Source organism: Oncorhynchus kisutch, linkage group LG3 (genome assembly GCF_002021735.2).
Source record: "Oncorhynchus kisutch isolate 150728-3 linkage group LG3, Okis_V2, whole genome shotgun sequence".
In the NCBI taxonomy this organism is placed as follows: domain Eukaryota; kingdom Metazoa; phylum Chordata; class Actinopteri; order Salmoniformes; family Salmonidae; genus Oncorhynchus; species Oncorhynchus kisutch.
Window position 1 is genome coordinate 6,624,664 of NC_034176.2, and position 17,240 is coordinate 6,641,903.

Sequence of the window (17,240 nt, forward strand, 5' to 3'; positions counted from 1 at the left end):
GAGAAAGAGAGACTCCTGGATGATATGACCCAGGAAGTGAGAGAGAAAGAGAGACTCCTGGATGATATGACCCAGGAAGTGAGAGAGAAAGAGAGACTCCTGGATGATATGACCCAGGAAGTGAGAGAGAAAGAGAGACTCCTGGATGATATGACCCAGGAAGTGAGAGAGAAAGAGAGACTCCTGGATGATATGACCCAGGAAGTGAGAGAGAAAGAGAGACTCGAAGAACCAAATAATGGAACAGAGGGACAAACTAGTAGAAGAGAAAGAAAACCAACTGGAAGAGAAGGACAAGCAACTAAAGGATAGAGACATTCAACTAGAGGACAGAGACCACAGACTGGGAGAGAAGGACAAACAACTAAAGGATAGAGACATTCAACTAGAGGACAGAGACCACAGACTGGGAGAGAAGGACAAGCAACTAAAGGATAGAGACATTCAACTAGAGGCTCTGAGAAAGAACCTGCAGGACAAGAACAGCCAAGTAGAGAACTTCAGAGTCCTACTGCAGGAAAAAGACCTTCAACTAGAGGACAGGAACCACAGACTGGGAGAGAAGGACAGACTACTGGAAGAGAGAGACAAACTACTGGAAGAGAGAGACAAACAACTGGAAGAGAGAGACAAACAACTGGAAGAGAGAGACAAACTACTGGAGGGAAAAGAAAACGAACTAAAAGATAGGAGACAGGAAGTAGCAGAGAGGAGACAGGAAGTAGAAGAGAAAGACAACCTACTAGAGGAGAGAGAGAACCAGTTAAAGGAGAGAGACAAACAGGTGGAGGATGTCAACAATGAAAATGCTGAACTGGGTGAGATTGTCTCCTACTGTTTCTAGTCTATAGTGACCATCCTTCACTTAGTGAGTTATAGATATTGTCCTGTTGTCTCCTACTGTTTCTAGTCTATAGTGACCATCCTTCACTTAGTGAGTTATAGATATTGTCCTGTTGTCTCCTACTGTTTCTAGTCTATAGTGACCATCCTTCACTTAGTGAGTTATAGATATTGTCCTGTTGTCTCCTACTGTTTCTAGTCTATAGTGACCATCCTTCACTTAGTGAGTTATCAATATTGTCCTGTTGTCTCCTACTGTTTCTAGTCTATAGAGGACCATCCTTCACTTAGTGAGTTATCAATATTGTCCTGTTGTCTCCTACTGTTTCTAGTCTATAGTGGACCATCCTTCACTTAGTGAGTTATCAATATTGTCCTGTTGTCTCCTACTGTTTCTAGTCTATAGTGAACTATCATTCACTTAGTGAGTTATCACTATTGTCCTGTTGTCTCCTACTGTTTCTAGTCTATAGTGGTCCATCCTCCACTTAGTGAGTTATCAATATTGTCCTGTTGTCTCCTACTGTTTCTAGTCTATAGTGGACCATCCTTCACTTAGTGAGTTATCAATATTGTCCTGTTGTCTCCTACTGTTTCTAGTCTATAGTGGACCATCCTTCACTTAGTGAGTTATCAATATTGTCCTGTTGTCTCCTACTGTTTCTAGTCTATAGTGGACCATCCTTCACTTAGTGAGTTATCAATATTGTCCTGTTGTCTCCTACTGTTTCTAGTCTATAGTGGACCATCCTTCACTTAGTGAGTTATCAATATTGTCTCAAACTGTCATCAATCTTGATATTCTCTATGTTCTCCAATGATCTATATTTCACTATGATGTGTAATGTATTTGTAATGTATTTGTAATGTATTTGTAATGTATTTGTAATGTATTTGTAATGTATTTGTAATGTATTTGTAGTTTGTTTATACTATGTTTTAAATGTGTCCCTGATGAGTCAGTATGTTGACCAGTTCTCTATGTTGTGTTACAGTGAGAGGAGAGACCTCAGATACAGACCCCACACTTCCACTGAGGAGGACAAACAGCATGGAGTTACCTCATCCATTTAGTGAGTTATGGATGTAGATGATATTATATTAGACACTGTTGTACATCCTCCATCTAGTGAGTTATGGATGTAGATGATATTATATTAGACACTGTTGTACATCCTCCATCTAGTGAGTTATGGATGTAGATGATATTATATTAGACACTGTTGTACATCCTCCAGAGAGTCAGAGTGTTGATCAGTGCTGTGTGTTGTGTTGCAGTGGGAGGAGAGAGCAGCAGTCCAGACTCCCCAGTGTCTCCCAAATAACAGAACTGGAGAGACGGGTGAAAGAAGAGGAGTACTGGGGGAAGAAATACAAACACCTTTGTCTGACAAAATGTGGAGTGTTTTCCCATTAGAAAGACGTCGCCCAGATGTCCTTTGGTTGGTGGACCATTCTTGAAACACACAGGAATCCCAACAGCATTGCAGTTCTTTACACAAGCCAGTGCTCCATGCACCTGTTACCAGACCCCGTTCAAACACATTTATATACTGCATCTTGCCCATTCACCCTTTGAATGGCATTCATACACAATCCATGTCTCAATATCCTTATTTAACCTTCCTCCTCCCCTTCATCTACACTGATTGAAGTGGATTTAACAAGTGACATGAATAAGGGATCATATCTTTCACCTGGATTCACCTGGTCAGTCTATGTCATGGAAAGATCAAGTGTCCTTAATGTTTTGTACACACAGTGTATGTCTACAGTGACTTGATGAGTAATACATTAGATTATTGTTCTGTTGCTGTTGAGACAACTGTTTTGTGAAGGGGTTAGAGAGGAGACTAGTTAGAGAGACAACTGTTATGTGTAGGGGTTAGAGAGGAGAGTAGTTAGAGAGACATCTGTTTTGTGTTAGAGAGGAGACTAGTTAGAGAACTGTTTTGTGTAGGGGTTAGAGAGGAGACTAGTTAGAGAGACAACTGTTTTGTGTTAGAGAGGAGACTAGTTAGAGACAACTGTTTTGTGTAGGGTTTAGAGAGGAGACTAGTTACAGAGACAATTGTTTTGTGTAGGGGTTAGAGAGGAGACCAGATAGAGACAACTGTTTTGTGTAGGGGTTAGAGAGGAGACTAGATAGAGACAACTGTTTTGTGTAGGGGTTAGAGAGGAGACTAGTAACAGAGACAAAAGTTTTGTGTAGGGGTTAGAGAGGAGACTAGTTACAGAGACAACTGTTTTGTGTAGGGGTTAGAGAGGAGACTAGATAGAGACAACTGTTTTGTGTAGAGGTTAGAGAGGAGACTAGATAGAGACAACTGTTTTGTGTAGGGGTTAGAGAGGAGACTAGTTACAGACAACTGTTTTGTGTAGGGGTTAGAGAGGAGACTAGATAGAGAGACAACTGTTTTGTTTAGGGGTTGGGAGAGCAGGCGGAGCCTTCTACCACTACTACTACTACTACTACTACCAGTACTACGACTACCAGTACTACTACTACTACTGGTACTACTACTGGTACTACTACTAACACTACTACTAATACTGCTACTTCTACTACTACATCTTCTCCTCTTGGACAGCAGTTTGAGAAGACCAGAGGAAGTGATGGAGCATCAGTCTGAATGCAGATGTCCATATGACTGGGGCAGCAGGGTAGCCTAGTGGTTAGAGTGTTGGACTAGTAACTGGAATGGTTGCAATTTGTGGGGAATTTATATTTGATGAGACCATTTTCGATGTTTAGGGAGGCTAGGTTGTATCCCATCTCAATATTAGACTGTTTTTTAATAAAGATTGTAACGAAAATCCTGATAAGAAGAGTTATAATTCTGATGTAGGGTTAAAGGTTAGATTAAGGTTAAGGTTAGATTTGATTAATGATGGGTGAAGAGTCGGATAAACATTTATAATAATGTTGGTTATGTGTCTATTCATATGATAATCTGATAAACCTTTATAGTAAGGTTAGTTATAAGTCTATTCGTATGATAAATCTGATAAACCTTTATAATAAGGTTAGTTATAAGTCTATTCGTATGATAAATCTGATAAACCTTTATAGTAAGGTTAGTTATAAGTCTATTCGTATGATAATCTGATAAACCTTTATAGTAAGGTTAGTTATAAGTCTATTCGTATGATAAATCTGATAAACCTTTATAATAAGGTTAGTTATAAGTCTATTCGTATGATAAATCTGATAAACCTTTATAGTAAGGTTAGTTATAAGTCTATTCGTATGATAAATCTGATAAACCTTTATAGTAAGGTTAGTTATAAGTCTATTCGTATGATAATCTGATAAACCTTTATAGTAAGGTTAGTTATAAGTCTATTCGTATGATAATCTGATAAACATTTATAATAAGGTTAATTATAAGTCTATTCGTATGATAATCTGATAAACCTTTATAGTAAGGTTAGTTATAAGTCTATTCGTATGATAAATCTGATAAACCTTTATAGTAAGGTTAGTTATAAGTCTATTCGTATGATAATCTGATAAACCTTTATAGTAAGGTTAGTTATAAGTCTATTCGTATGATAATCTGGTAAACCTTTATAATAAGGTTAGTTATAAGTTATAAGTCTATTCGTATGATACATCTGATAAAAATAAGTTTGTTCATATTTTTGTTTTTTTATGTTTGATAAAATTAGATGTAGATTTGAATGTATAATATTTAATCAAAGGGAGGATTGTTGGAGGAAATTATAGTTTAAATGACTAATTATGTATACATTTAAATTAGAACCATTTATTTTAATACTATTATGTTATGGTATGAAATGTATGGGTTCTTGGTTAAGCTGTTACTGAAAATGTAAGTAGAACGAATTAATTGTCTGTACCTTGCGGGAAAGGGAGAAGGAGGGCATATATCCTTTCAGACAGATAAGAATGTTTGTTTGATGTTCCATTAGTGGAGAAAAGTATATATTTTAGACAGATTGGAATGTTAGTTTTATGAGGGGAGTAGAAGACAATTTCCAGACCCGAAGACACTGCGCTATTGTGTGGATCGGAGAGGGTGTGAGAAACTGATGACGTCATTTTATGTTCTCTCCTTAAAATGTAATGTTCTTTGTATTTTGAGTCAGTACTCATCAAGAATAAATGCTGAACTTGTTTTTAAGACTGGTCTCGATCTATTTCATGCAAAATGATAAATTTACAACTTATTATGAAATAGAGAGAGTGAATTTGGTTTTGGCTACAAAACATATAGGAATTTAGAATTCCTCTAACAACAGGCAGTTAACAATGTCTACACTGTATTTATTTTCAATTTGATGTTATTTGAATAGACAAAAAAATGATTTTCTTTCAAAAACAAGGACATTTCTAAGTGACCCCAAACTTTGAACGGTAGTGTAGCTATGCACCGTAATGGTGCTCTGGTATGGAATGTTTTGTGATTTGGCTCTATTTTTTAAATATTAAGTAACTGTTATGTATTCAGTACAGTTAACAATTAGGGGCCGGTATGTTTGAGCCGATTTGGACATATTTCTATAAAAGACAGAACATACAGAACTCCATGTTCATGTGTGTAAATATATGAAATATGATAAAATATCAGGTACCTTTATGATTTACATTGACCTGATTGAGATATATTCCTTTGTTATAAGTGTACCTTAGGTTTTAGCTCCTCCTCTTGACCATTCATTGTACTGTGGTCAGTGTGTTAGTGACAGGATAAAGACAGGAAGTTGGGCCTTCGGGGGAGGGGGAGTCCTAGCTAGACACGGGAGTGGTATAGTCTTTTAACCAGACAACAAACAGGTCATATTATGTATTTTTCACGTCAAGTAATCTATGTTTTAAGTTGATCGGAGAATATGTTTTTTTGTGAGATATAAGAATAATAAACCTTTTTGTTGCACCATATCCCTGGATCTCATTGAATGTTTTGGCCGTTTGGGAACTTGGAATGTGGACTGTATGCGTCTGAAACAACCCCACTTCAGGCTTGGGAAGTGGTTCTGGTCAAGAGGAAGGAAGCCCCTACAATCATCATAAATATGGAAGAACTGTTCAGAATTGTTTTGGCTGGGAAGCATGCAGACGCCTTAACTCAGCCTCCCAAACTCAGTCTTTACCCCCAGGCCTGTCCCCTGTGTAACGGATGTGAAACGGCTAGCTTAGTTAGCGGTGCGCGCTAAATAGCGTTTCAATTAGTGACGTCACTTGCTCGGAGAACTTCAAGTAGTGGTTCCCCTTGCTCTGCAAGGGCCGCGGCTTTTGTGGAGCGATGGGTAACGATGCTTCGTGGGTGACTGTTGTTGATGTGTGCAGAGGGTCCCTGGTTCACGCCCGGGTATGGGCGAGGGGACGGTCTAAAGTTATACTGTTACACCTGCACACCCTAACCCAAACTCAGCCTTAACCCCCAGCCCTGTCCCCTGCACAACATAACCCAAACTCAGCCTTAACCCCCAGCCCTGTCCCCTGCACAACATAACCCAAACTCAGCCTTAACCCCCAGCCCTGTCCCCTGCACACCCTAACCCAAACTGAGTCTTAACCCCCAGCCCTGTCCCCTGCACACCCTAACCCAAACTCAGCCTTAACCCCCAGCCCTGTCCCCTGCACAACCTAACCCAAACTCAGCCTTTACCCCCAGCCCTGTCCCCTGCACAACATAACCCAAACTCAGCCTTAACCCCCAGCCCTGTCCCCTGCACAACATAACCCAAACTCAGCCTTAACCCCCAGCCCTGTCCCCTGTCCCCTTCACAACATAACCCAAACTCAGCCTTAACCCCCAGCCCTGTCCCTTGCACAACCTAACCCAAACTCAGCCTTTACCCCCAGCCCTGTCCCCTGCACAACATAACCCAAACTCAGCCTTAACCCCCAGCCCTGTCCCCTGCACAACATAACCCAAACTCAGCCTTAACCCCCAGCCCTGTCCCCTGTCCCCTTCACAACATAACCCAAACTCAGCCTTAACCCCCAGCCCTGTCCCTTGCACAACATAACCCAAACTCAGCCTTAACCCCCAGCCCTGTCCCCTGCACACCCTAACCCAAACTCGGCCTTTACCCCCAGCCCTGTCCCCTGCACAACATAACCCAAACTCAGCCTTTACTCGACAGTGGTATGTCTGACTTTCTGATTTGCAAATTCACAGCAGTTCCCAACATTGACCAGCAGGTGGTAATGATACTCTCTTCTCAGACAGTAAATGACCACCAGTCAGATACATTTATTTTGTTAGGAGGGGATGGAAAAGCATTGAGACTATTTGTCATGGAAGCAATTTCACTCATTTACTCATGTGAAGGTGTCCAAAGAGATAAGAGAAGCTAATATTGATAGTCACTATCTTTACAGCTCAGGATAATATGACTATAATTAAAGATCATCACTACCATCTGCTGATTAGAATTGAAACAGTTTTCAGAACTTCAGAGATGAAGACGGCACTGTATTTCTACATTTTACCATAAGATCTGTAGTCCATTAATTTTCATACTGTTTTAGTAATCGAAACCACAACTCTGGCATTGCAAGCGCTATGCTCGACCAACTGACTTACATTCTTAAATTCTGATTTTAACCCTAAATCACACTGCTAACCGTATGCCTAACATTAAACTAAGATCAGAAATGTACATTTCTGTTCTCATGTCATGTTACGATAGGCCTGTAGTCAATTCGGACTTTGTGACTGGGTTTTCTATTAACCAGAGAGGCTGGGGGGAGGAGTTTACTCCAAATACCTGAGCAGAGGGGAAATTGAAAGTTGTGTCTCAGTATAGGACTGAGGTGTAGATTGTTCTGTAAAAACATGTAGATATGCACATATAGTGACTATTAGAGTGGTTATGGATTTAAATAAACTATTTTTAAAGTGAAGTGGAGGACCTGAAGACCAGTAAAGGTAAGAGGAGATCTCAGGATATTTCACTTTCCAAACTAGACACAACAGTCCTGTTTTAAAACAATGAGGACTGGAGAAAGATGAAGTGATGTTTGTATCTGTGTGATTGTGCAAAAGAGAGAATTTGATGAAAGGTAATGATGTAAATATGAATGTTTTCTCTTGTTATTGCAGTGAAAATGGCAGAGTCCAGAGTTCATAGTAAGTCAACATGCTATAATTAATGATTAACTTTTCTTTCATGTATCTGGGAGAACAGAACTAAACCAACTATTGAAAATGAAATGTGTTTGTGGTTTTATTTGTCTTTATGTGTAAATGTGTGTCTGGATGAAATGTGTTTGTAACATGAGGAGTTGTAGCTGAGTTTGTGTCTGTGAGAAACAGCTCTACTGCTCCACAGTGACCTCTCCCTCCAAACATCTCTTTATTATAGAACCCATTTAATCCAGTCGGACACAATATGGAACAAAATCAACCTTTTGTACTTTACTGGCTCTAGAGAAGTTAAAGTTGTACATATCAATAAATAAGTTGTTCTCCTGAGTGGCGCAGCGATCTATGGTGCTGTGTCTCAGTGTGAGAGGCTTCTCTACAGACTCTGGTTCAATTCCAGGCTGTATCACATGATTGGGAGTTGCATAGGGCAGAGCACAATTGGTCCAGCGTTGTCTGGGGTAGGCTGTCATTGTAAATAAGAATTTGTTCTGAACTGACTTGCCTCGTTAAATAAATAAAATATGTATCCAGAGCAATTAGGATTAAGTGCCTTGCTCAAGGGCATATCAACAAATGTTTTCCTAGTTTCCTCAGGGATTCAACCCAGCAACGTTTGGGTTACTGGTCCAATGCTCTTAAGTGCTCAGCTACCTGACAAACATGTCTGTCTAATGGAAAAATACAGAGCCTCTCATTTATTCTATATATTTAATCATAGCAGATCCTTTTCTTCAGTAGATTTAAGTTGAGTTCAGTTCAGGATTTACTTCTAAATGATGTTCCAGATGATTTTACCATCATCCATTAACCTTCACTGATGTTTAAATCAGAGATGTTTACTGTAAAACATCATATGTTGTTATTTCAGGTGTAATTGGCCATGTATAGACCCATAAAGTGAATTAATTATTCAATTATAATAATTGAAGTGATATTTAATGTTTTTAAGTTTGTTTAGTGTCTCTTGCACAATGGTAGACCTGGTTAGTATGAATGTTGAGGCTTGGACACTGGGGTAGACCTGGTTAGTATGAATGTTGAGGCTTGGACACTGGGGTAGACCTGGTTAGTATGAATGTTGAGGCTTGGACACTGGGGTAGACCTGGTTAGTATGAATGTTGAGGCTTGGACACTGGGGTAGACCTGGTTAGTATGAATGTTGAGGCTTGGACACTGGGGTAGACCTGGTTAGTATGAATGTTGAGGCTTGGACACTGGGGTAGACCTGGTTAGTATGAATGTTGAGGCTTGGACAGGGTAAGTGGGTAAGTGTGGGTAAGTGGGCTGAGGTATATAGATATTGAGGTTGAGGAATAGGGGTAAATATCTGTTCATGTTATTATAGACAGAGCACTCTGTCACAACTGTGACCAAGAATAAAACATACTTTTAAATAGATAAATAATCCAAATGGATGACATGTTAGGCTACTAGTGGCATAAGATTAGCATAGTGGCATGTCTGGGAAAGATGTGGGAACAAATGGGATAATATCATTCTAGATTGTAGCATCACATTCTTCCATGACATATAGACTTTCCTTCAAATGATGTCTGTCTGGGATTGTGGGGGTTGTATTTTAGAATTGACATGGTCCTGGTTGTTGTATGTCTATTGTAGTTTTTAATTCAGATGTGTTTATAAATGTACTGAGAGGATTTGAGTTCCTGACACAGATGATGTCATTAAACATGCAATGTTCTCTCTTTCTGAACAGATCAGTTTAAACTCACCTCAGAAGACCATGTGAGGGCTAATGTTGGTGAAGAGGTCACCCTCCCCTGTCACCTCTCACCTGACACCAGTGCTGTTGCCACGACAATCAGGTGGTTTAAAGGGACAGAGTGTATTTACCTGTATAAGAATGGCCAGGTGACAGAGAGGAGTGGCTATGAGGGAAGAGTGAGTCTGATCACCCAGGAGCTGGAGAGAGGCAACGTGTCTCTGAGGCTGAGAGACATCAGGAGGTCAGATAGAGGAGTCTACATCTGTCAGGTCATCCATGGAGAACAGAAGGAGGAGGCTGCAGTGGGTTTAAGGGTCAGAGAAGGTAATTGTTCTAGAACTCCAGTAATGTTTCTAAACACCTAAACAACAACAATAACAACCAGTCTCTTTCCCTGTACAGAACACTTGTACTTTCTCATGTAGGTAGGAGTTCATAGTAGGAGTTACAGATGAATAGACTAGATTCATTCTGAATATCAACTAGTTACAATGCATATTACCATCACTCTGAGCTTTGAGCTGGTCCTAAAGTATTAGAACCATTCCAACATTACTGTCACGTCCCTTGATTGTCATTAGTAATGAATGTGATGAACAGTCATTCCAATATGATGTATGGTATTTTATTGAATAATGTAATGTGGCTGAAATTCAATGAACAATAATAACTAATGCATTCTGTTTTACATTATCATTATTCATGACTCTCCATCTTGGATAATGGATGATCAGTATTAGGTGAGTAATTACTTATTTGTCTGTTTTGTTTATTGACAACCAATAACACAAGACAAAGAACAGACCAGAGTGTTAATCTGATACTATAAAAACTACAGTCCTTGTGAACAGCAGTGTGTCTTCTTCAAGGCTACAAATTAAATCAGTGTCTTTACATTTATCAATACTCTCCCCAAATGTTCTCAAGGTTGGTTGGATTAAGATGTATAGATTTTCTTCAAATTATCCAGACTTTTCATATCATAGTTGTCCCACAAAATATCTGCTATGGAGGTCAACATTTCACATAGTCCTCCCATTATATATCTGCTATAGAGGTCAATATTTCACATAGTCCTCCCACTATATATCTGCTATAGAGGTCAATATTTCACATAGTCCTCCCACTATATATCTGCCATAGATGTCAATATTTCACATAGCCCTCCCACAATATATCTGGCATTGAGGTCAATATTTCACATAGCCCTCCCACAATATATCTGCTATAGAGGTCAATATTTCACATAGTCCTCCCACTATATATCTGCCATAGATGTCAATATTTCACATAGCCCTCCCACAATATATCTGGCATTGAGGTCAATATTTCACATAGCCCTCCCACAATATATCTGCTTTTGAGGTCAACATTTCTCACTTCGAAATGAACATGGAATCAGCTTGAATTCAGTTTGATGTCCCAGTATGAATCATTCTGTGATGTTTAGACTGTTCCAATAGTAACACTGCTTACATCCCTTTTCCTAGATGTACATTAGTAATGAATGTGATGACCAGTCATATCAATATGATGTGTGGTATTTCATTAAATTATGTCATGAGACAGACATTCAATGACCAATAATAACTAATGAATTCTGTTTTACATGATCATTATTCATGACTCTCCATCTTGGATAATGGATGATCAGAATCTGGTAAGTAATTACTTAGTTGTCTGTTTTGTATAAAGACAACCAATAACACAAGACAAAGAACAGAACAGAGTGTTAATCTGATACTATAAAAACTACAGGCCTTGTGAACAGCAGTGTGTCTTCTTCAAGGCTACAAATTAAATCAGTTTCTTTACATTTATCAATACTCTCCCCAAATGTTCTTAAGGTTGGTTGGATTAAGATGTATAGATGTTCTTCACATTCTAGTGATAAATTCTAATTCTATTTATAGATGTTCCTCAAATTATCCAGATTTGACATACAATATCCCTCCCACAATATATCTGCTATAGAGCTCAACATGTCAGAGGGGTTGAGTTAAATGTGGAAGACATATTTCAGTACAATACATTCAGTTGGACAACTGACTAGGAATCAATGTTTCCCTTTAACTTCCCTTTGACATAGTCCTCCCACTATATATCTGCCATAGAGGTCAATATTTCACATTGTCCTCCCACTATATATCTGCCATAGATGTCAATATTTCACATTGTCCTCCCACTATATATCTGCCATAGAGGTCAATATTTCACTTAGCTCTCCCACAATATATCTGGCATTGAGGTCAATATTTCACTTAGCCCTCCCACAATATATCTGCTATAGAGGTCAATATTTCACTTAGCCCTCCCACAATATATCTGCTATAGAGGTCAATATTTCACTTAGCCCTCCCACAATATATCTGGCATTGAGGTCAATATTTCACTTAGCCCTCCCACAATATATCTGACATTGAGGTCAATATTTTACATACCCTTCCCACAATATATCTGGCATTGAGGTCAACATTTCACATAGCCCTCCCACAATATATCTGGCATTGTGGTCAATATTTCACTTAGCCCTCCCACAATATATCTGCCATAGAGGTCAATATTTCACATAGTCCTCCCACAATATATCTGCTATAGAGGTCAATATTTCACATAGTCCTCCCACTATATATCTGCCATAGAGGTCAATATTTCACATAGTCCTCCCCCCACTATATATCTGCCATAGAGATCAATATTTCACATAGTCCTCCCAAAATATATCTGGCATAGAGAGGTCAATATTTCACATAGTCCTTCCACAATATATCGGGCATTGAGGTCAAAAGTTCACATAGCTCTCCCACAATATATCTGCTTTTGAGGTCAACATTTCTCACTTCGAATTGAACATGGAATCAGCTTGAATTCAGTTTGATGTCCCAGTATGAATCATTCTGTGATGTTTAGACTGTTCCAATAGTAGCACTGCTTACATCCCTTTCCCTAGATGTACATTAGAAATGAATGTGATGAACAGTCATATCAATATGATGTATGGTATTTCATTAAATTATGTAATGAGACAGACATTCAATGAACAATAATAACTAATGCATTCTGTTTTACATGATCATTATTCATGACTCTCCATCTTGGATAATGGATGATCAGAAAAATGTGAGTAATTACTTATTTGTCTGTTTTGTTTATTGACAACCAATAACACAAGACAAAGAACAGACCAGAGTGTTAATCTGATACTATAAAAACTACAGGCCTTGTGAACAGCAGTGTGTCTTCTTCAAGGCTACAAATTAAATCAGTTTCTTCACATTTATCAATACTCTCCCCAAATGTTCTCAAGGTAGGTTGGATTAAGATGTATAGATGATCTTCAAATTTTCCAGATTTTTCATTACATAGTCCTCCCACTATATATCTGTCATAGAGGTCAACATTTCACACCCCAAAATAAACACGGAATCAGATTGAATTCAGTTTGATGTCCCAGTATGAATCATTCTGTGATGTTTAGACTGTTCCAATAGTAGCACTGCTTACATCCCTTTCCCTAGATGTACATTAGTAATGAATGTGATGAACAGTCATATCAATATGATGTATGGTATTTGATTGAAAATTGTAATGTGACTAAAATTGTAATAACTCATACATTTTGTTATACATTATCAATATTAATTCATCTCCATCTTGGATAATGGATGATCAGGATCAATACCATAAACCTCCCACTATATTTCTGCCATAGAGCTCAACATTTCACACACCAAAATGAAAATAGAATAATCTTGAATTTAGCTTGATGTCTTAGTATGAAGTATTCAGTCATTCTCAGACTGTTCCAATAGTAGCACTGCTTACATCCCTTTCCCTAGATGTACATTAGTAATGAATGTGATGAACAGTCATATCAATATGATGTGTGGTATTTCATTAAATTATGTAATGAGACTGAAATTCAATGAACAATAATAACTAATGCATTCTGTTTTACATGATCATTATTCATGACTCTCCATCTTGGATAATGGATGATCAGATGAGGGTGAGTAATTACTTATTTGTCTGTTTTGTTTATTGACAACCAATAACACAAGACAAAGAACAGACCAGAGTGTTAATCTGATACTATAAAAACTACAGGCCTTGTGAACAGCAGTGTGTCTTCTTCAAGGCTACAAATTAAAACAGTTTCTTTACATTTATCAATACTCTCCCCAAATGTTCTCAAGGTTGGTTGTATAAAGATGTATAGATGTTCTTCAAATTATCCAGACTTTTCATATCATCGATCGCCCACAGAATATCTGCTATGGAGGTCAACATTTCACATAGTTCTCCCACAATATATATATGCCAAAGAGGTCAACATTTCACATATCCCTCCCACAAAATATCTGTTGTTAAGCTCAACATTATCAATACTCTCCCCAAATGTTCTCATGGTAGGTTGGATTAATATGTATAGATGTTCTTCAAATTCTACTGAATGTATATTCCATAGAACCCTGCATCCTGACATAATATCCTGTATCTGACTATCTAACCTCTTCAAGGTTAGGAGCGTTTGTCACAAATTAAGTGGTAAACTGTCATGCTTTGTGCGGTTTTAGGACTTTGTCCATGAGCCGTTGAAAGGTGGCCGGGGCCTAGTGTGGCAAATGCCGAATGGCATGACGGTGTATTGAAACAAACCGTCTTTTCTTTGGCCCTGGGGGTCAGAGGAATTTGCCAGTACCCTTTTGTCAGATCAAGTGTCGTAATGTACCGAGCATTACCAATTTTCTCCAGCAGTTCATCTACTCGGGGCATGGGGTAGGCATCAAACTTGGAGATTTCATTTACCTTCCGAAAGTCGTTACAGAACCGCAAAGACCCATCGGGCTTGGAGACCATCACAATTGGGCTAGACCACTCACTATGTGACTCTTTGAACCCTCCAGCTGTCAACATTTTCTCCGTCTCTGCTCTAATCGCGGCCCGTCGAGCCTCGGGTACCCGATATGGCCTCAAACTCACTTTTCTCCCTGGTAGGGAAACAATATCATGAGCCGTAACCTCAGTTCGGACATCTCTGTTTTTCTGGATCAGGGTCTTTACTTCCTGTACTTGCGCTGGGGACAGAGTGGGTGAAATATTTACTTCGGCTGTCTCCTGAATGTGTGTGGGGTATGTGACCATTGTTTCTCTCTCTCTCCATGCTTTTAACAGGTTTATGTGATAAATCTGTTCCTGGGGCCGTCGACCTGGCTGTCGGATCCGATAATTGACTTCTCCTATTCTCTCCAGTACTTCATATGGTCCTTTCCATGTGGCTAGTAGTTTACACTCTACCGTGGGGATCAGCACTAACACCTTATCTCCCGGTTGAAATTCCCTCAGGGTAGCCTGTCGGTTATAAGTGTGCCGCTGGTGTTCTTGTGTTTGTCTCATGTGCTCTCTGACGATGGGCATGACTGGTTATCCTGTCTTGCATTGCCGTGACGTGCTCTATGAAACTAGTATACGGGGTGGATTGGTGCTCCCAGGTTTCCCGGGCGATGTCTAAGATTCCCCGGGGATGCCTCCCATATACCAGCTCAAAGGGAGAAAACCCCAGCAAGGCTTGAGGAACCTCTCTAATGGCAAACATCAGATACGGCAACATGCAATCCCAGTTTTTCCCATCCTTATCGATTACCTTCCTGAGCATTGACTTCAGGGTTCGGTTGAATCTCTCAACCAGCCCGTCCGTCTGAGGATGGTAAATCGATGTCCTCAACTGTTTCACCTGCCACAGAGGTCCGCCATAAGGCGGGACATAAAGGGGGTCCCCTGGTCGGTAAGGATCTCCTTTGGAACCCCTACCCTGGTGAACAAGAGCACTAATTCCTTTGCGATATTTTTGGAAGCCATCGTCCGAAGGGGAATGGCTTCTGGGTAGCGAGTGGCATAATCTAGAATGACCAGAATGTATTGGTGCCCTCTGGCGGATTTGGGTAGTGGGCCCACTAAATCCATCGCTATCCTCTCAAATGACGTTTCGATGATGGGGAGTGGCACTAACGGGCTTCTAACAGCTGGTCGGGGAGCTGTTAACTGGCACTCCGGGCACTCTCCACAATGCCGAGCCACTTCAGCTTGAATTCCTGGCCAGTAAAACCTCCTTACAATCCGGTCTCAGGTTTTATCGATACCAAGGTGTCCACCCAGAATGTGCCCATGAGCTAGATCCAGTACTGTCCTCCGGTACCGAGTGGGAACCAACAACTGTTCCACCACATCAACCCCTATTTTCGAGACTCTGTACACCAAACACTTTTTCATGATGAAGTGGGGAAAACTATTAGGCATCATCCCAACATTTATGGGAGTACCATCTACGACTTGCACATCTGCTCTGGCTTGCTGCAGGGTTGGATCCTGGTTTTGGGCCGTCCCGAAATTAGTCAAGGACCCTGCCAGGTCTGCTGGTTCTAGATCGTCGTCCTCAGCCCCACTAGTACCGGGCTGTTCGTTATCAGCGAGGTTTGCCACTTCATCCTCCTCCTCCCCTACTAGCACCTGTGATGTTGTGCCCTGGGAGACCTCTTTTCTTGGCTTTGGTTGAAGGCCCCATGCTTCGTCCTGCTTGGTCAGGGTTGTTGGCTTCTCAAATATGCCATTCTTGTGGCCTAACTTTGCAAAGTTAGGAAAGTCTCTACCCAATATTACATCATATGGCCTCTTTGGGACCACGCCGACCTCATAATCCAGCAGACCGTCCTCTCGAAGGTGGTAAGATATGCTTCCACATCATCCTGCGCTGTCATTTTTCGAAGAAAATTATTGGCCCTCCTCTGGTATTTGCAGCTGGTAATTGAGCCCCAATTTGGTCCGCAAGCCCCTTTAGGCCTTCTCTTAACTCCCGGGTGTTTCTCTCCTGCTCTTCTCTGAGCAGCTGGTTGGTGAGGTGCTGTACCTGTAACGTGTCCTGATACATTCGCATTGCATCCTGATGAGCGATTTGTTGAGCTCTAGTTGGGCGGCCGCCGCTTGTAACAGGGCCTGTATGGCTCCCTCCATACTCATTTTCCTGAAAAACTGTCCCAACCAAACAAAGCCACAAAAAAAAAACCTGACTCCCCTTTGGAGTGCTAACTGAACATTTTTTATTTTTCTTCTACCTAACCAGTGGTATGGTTAGTCCATGCCCGCATTCTCCACCACGTGTGGCAAACCCTCTTCAAGGTTAGGAGCGTTTGTCAAAAATTAAGTGGTAAACTGTCACCAAATCACCCAAGAATGAGAGTTCTTTCAAACAGGACAGTACCTGTGTGTTTGTTTCTCCGTCCTGGTCCACCCAGGCCGTAGGCGAGGTCAAGGATAGCAGGGTGCGGTACACGAATCGGGTTCTCGGTAGGTCCAGGTCCAAACACCAACAGGTAAGTCCAAAACAATCCAGCTCATACACGGTAAATCCAGCCAATCTCTATAGTCTCTTTCTGTATTGTTCATAGATCCTTCCAGCACTTCCTCTTCCTGGTTTTTCTTGACCCTTGATCTGTGGGTCGGCTCCACCTTCTGAGGGTTTCCCTTGCTTCTGGGACTTGTAGTTTTGGAG

At 40.3% G+C, this 17,240-nt stretch overlaps 2 protein-coding genes across 8 annotated transcripts in view; both read left to right on the forward strand.

The window, feature by feature from the left end:
- Positions 1 to 17,240, forward strand: part of LOC109886235 (trichohyalin-like) — a 44,848-nt gene that overhangs the window by 20,772 nt on the left and 6,836 nt on the right. For 3 of the 7 annotated variants that reach the window (XM_031816846.1, XM_031816850.1, XM_031816851.1), the window contains exons 3-8: positions 7,923 to 7,949; positions 9,686 to 10,018; positions 10,429 to 10,434; positions 11,349 to 11,354; positions 12,809 to 12,814; positions 13,698 to 13,703. In XM_031816846.1, the coding sequence (XP_031672706.1) occupies positions 7,923 to 7,949; positions 9,686 to 10,018; positions 10,429 to 10,434; positions 11,349 to 11,354; positions 12,809 to 12,814; positions 13,698 to 13,703 (384 nt within the window). Of the gene's footprint in view, positions 1 to 7,576; positions 7,749 to 7,922; positions 7,950 to 9,685; positions 10,019 to 10,428; positions 10,435 to 11,348; positions 11,355 to 12,808; positions 12,815 to 13,697; positions 17,062 to 17,240 lie in introns of those variants that run through there. The other 4 variants (XM_031816848.1, XM_031816849.1, XM_031816847.1 and 1 more) reach the window with 4 other exon arrangements.
- Positions 129 to 4,991, forward strand: LOC116362797 (golgin subfamily A member 6-like protein 4). Its single transcript, XM_031816853.1, has 3 exons — positions 129 to 818; positions 1,839 to 1,916; positions 2,122 to 4,991. Exons 1-3 carry the CDS (start codon positions 239 to 241, stop codon positions 2,166 to 2,168), a joined length of 705 nt encoding a protein of 234 aa, XP_031672713.1. The 5' UTR covers positions 129 to 238; the 3' UTR covers positions 2,169 to 4,991.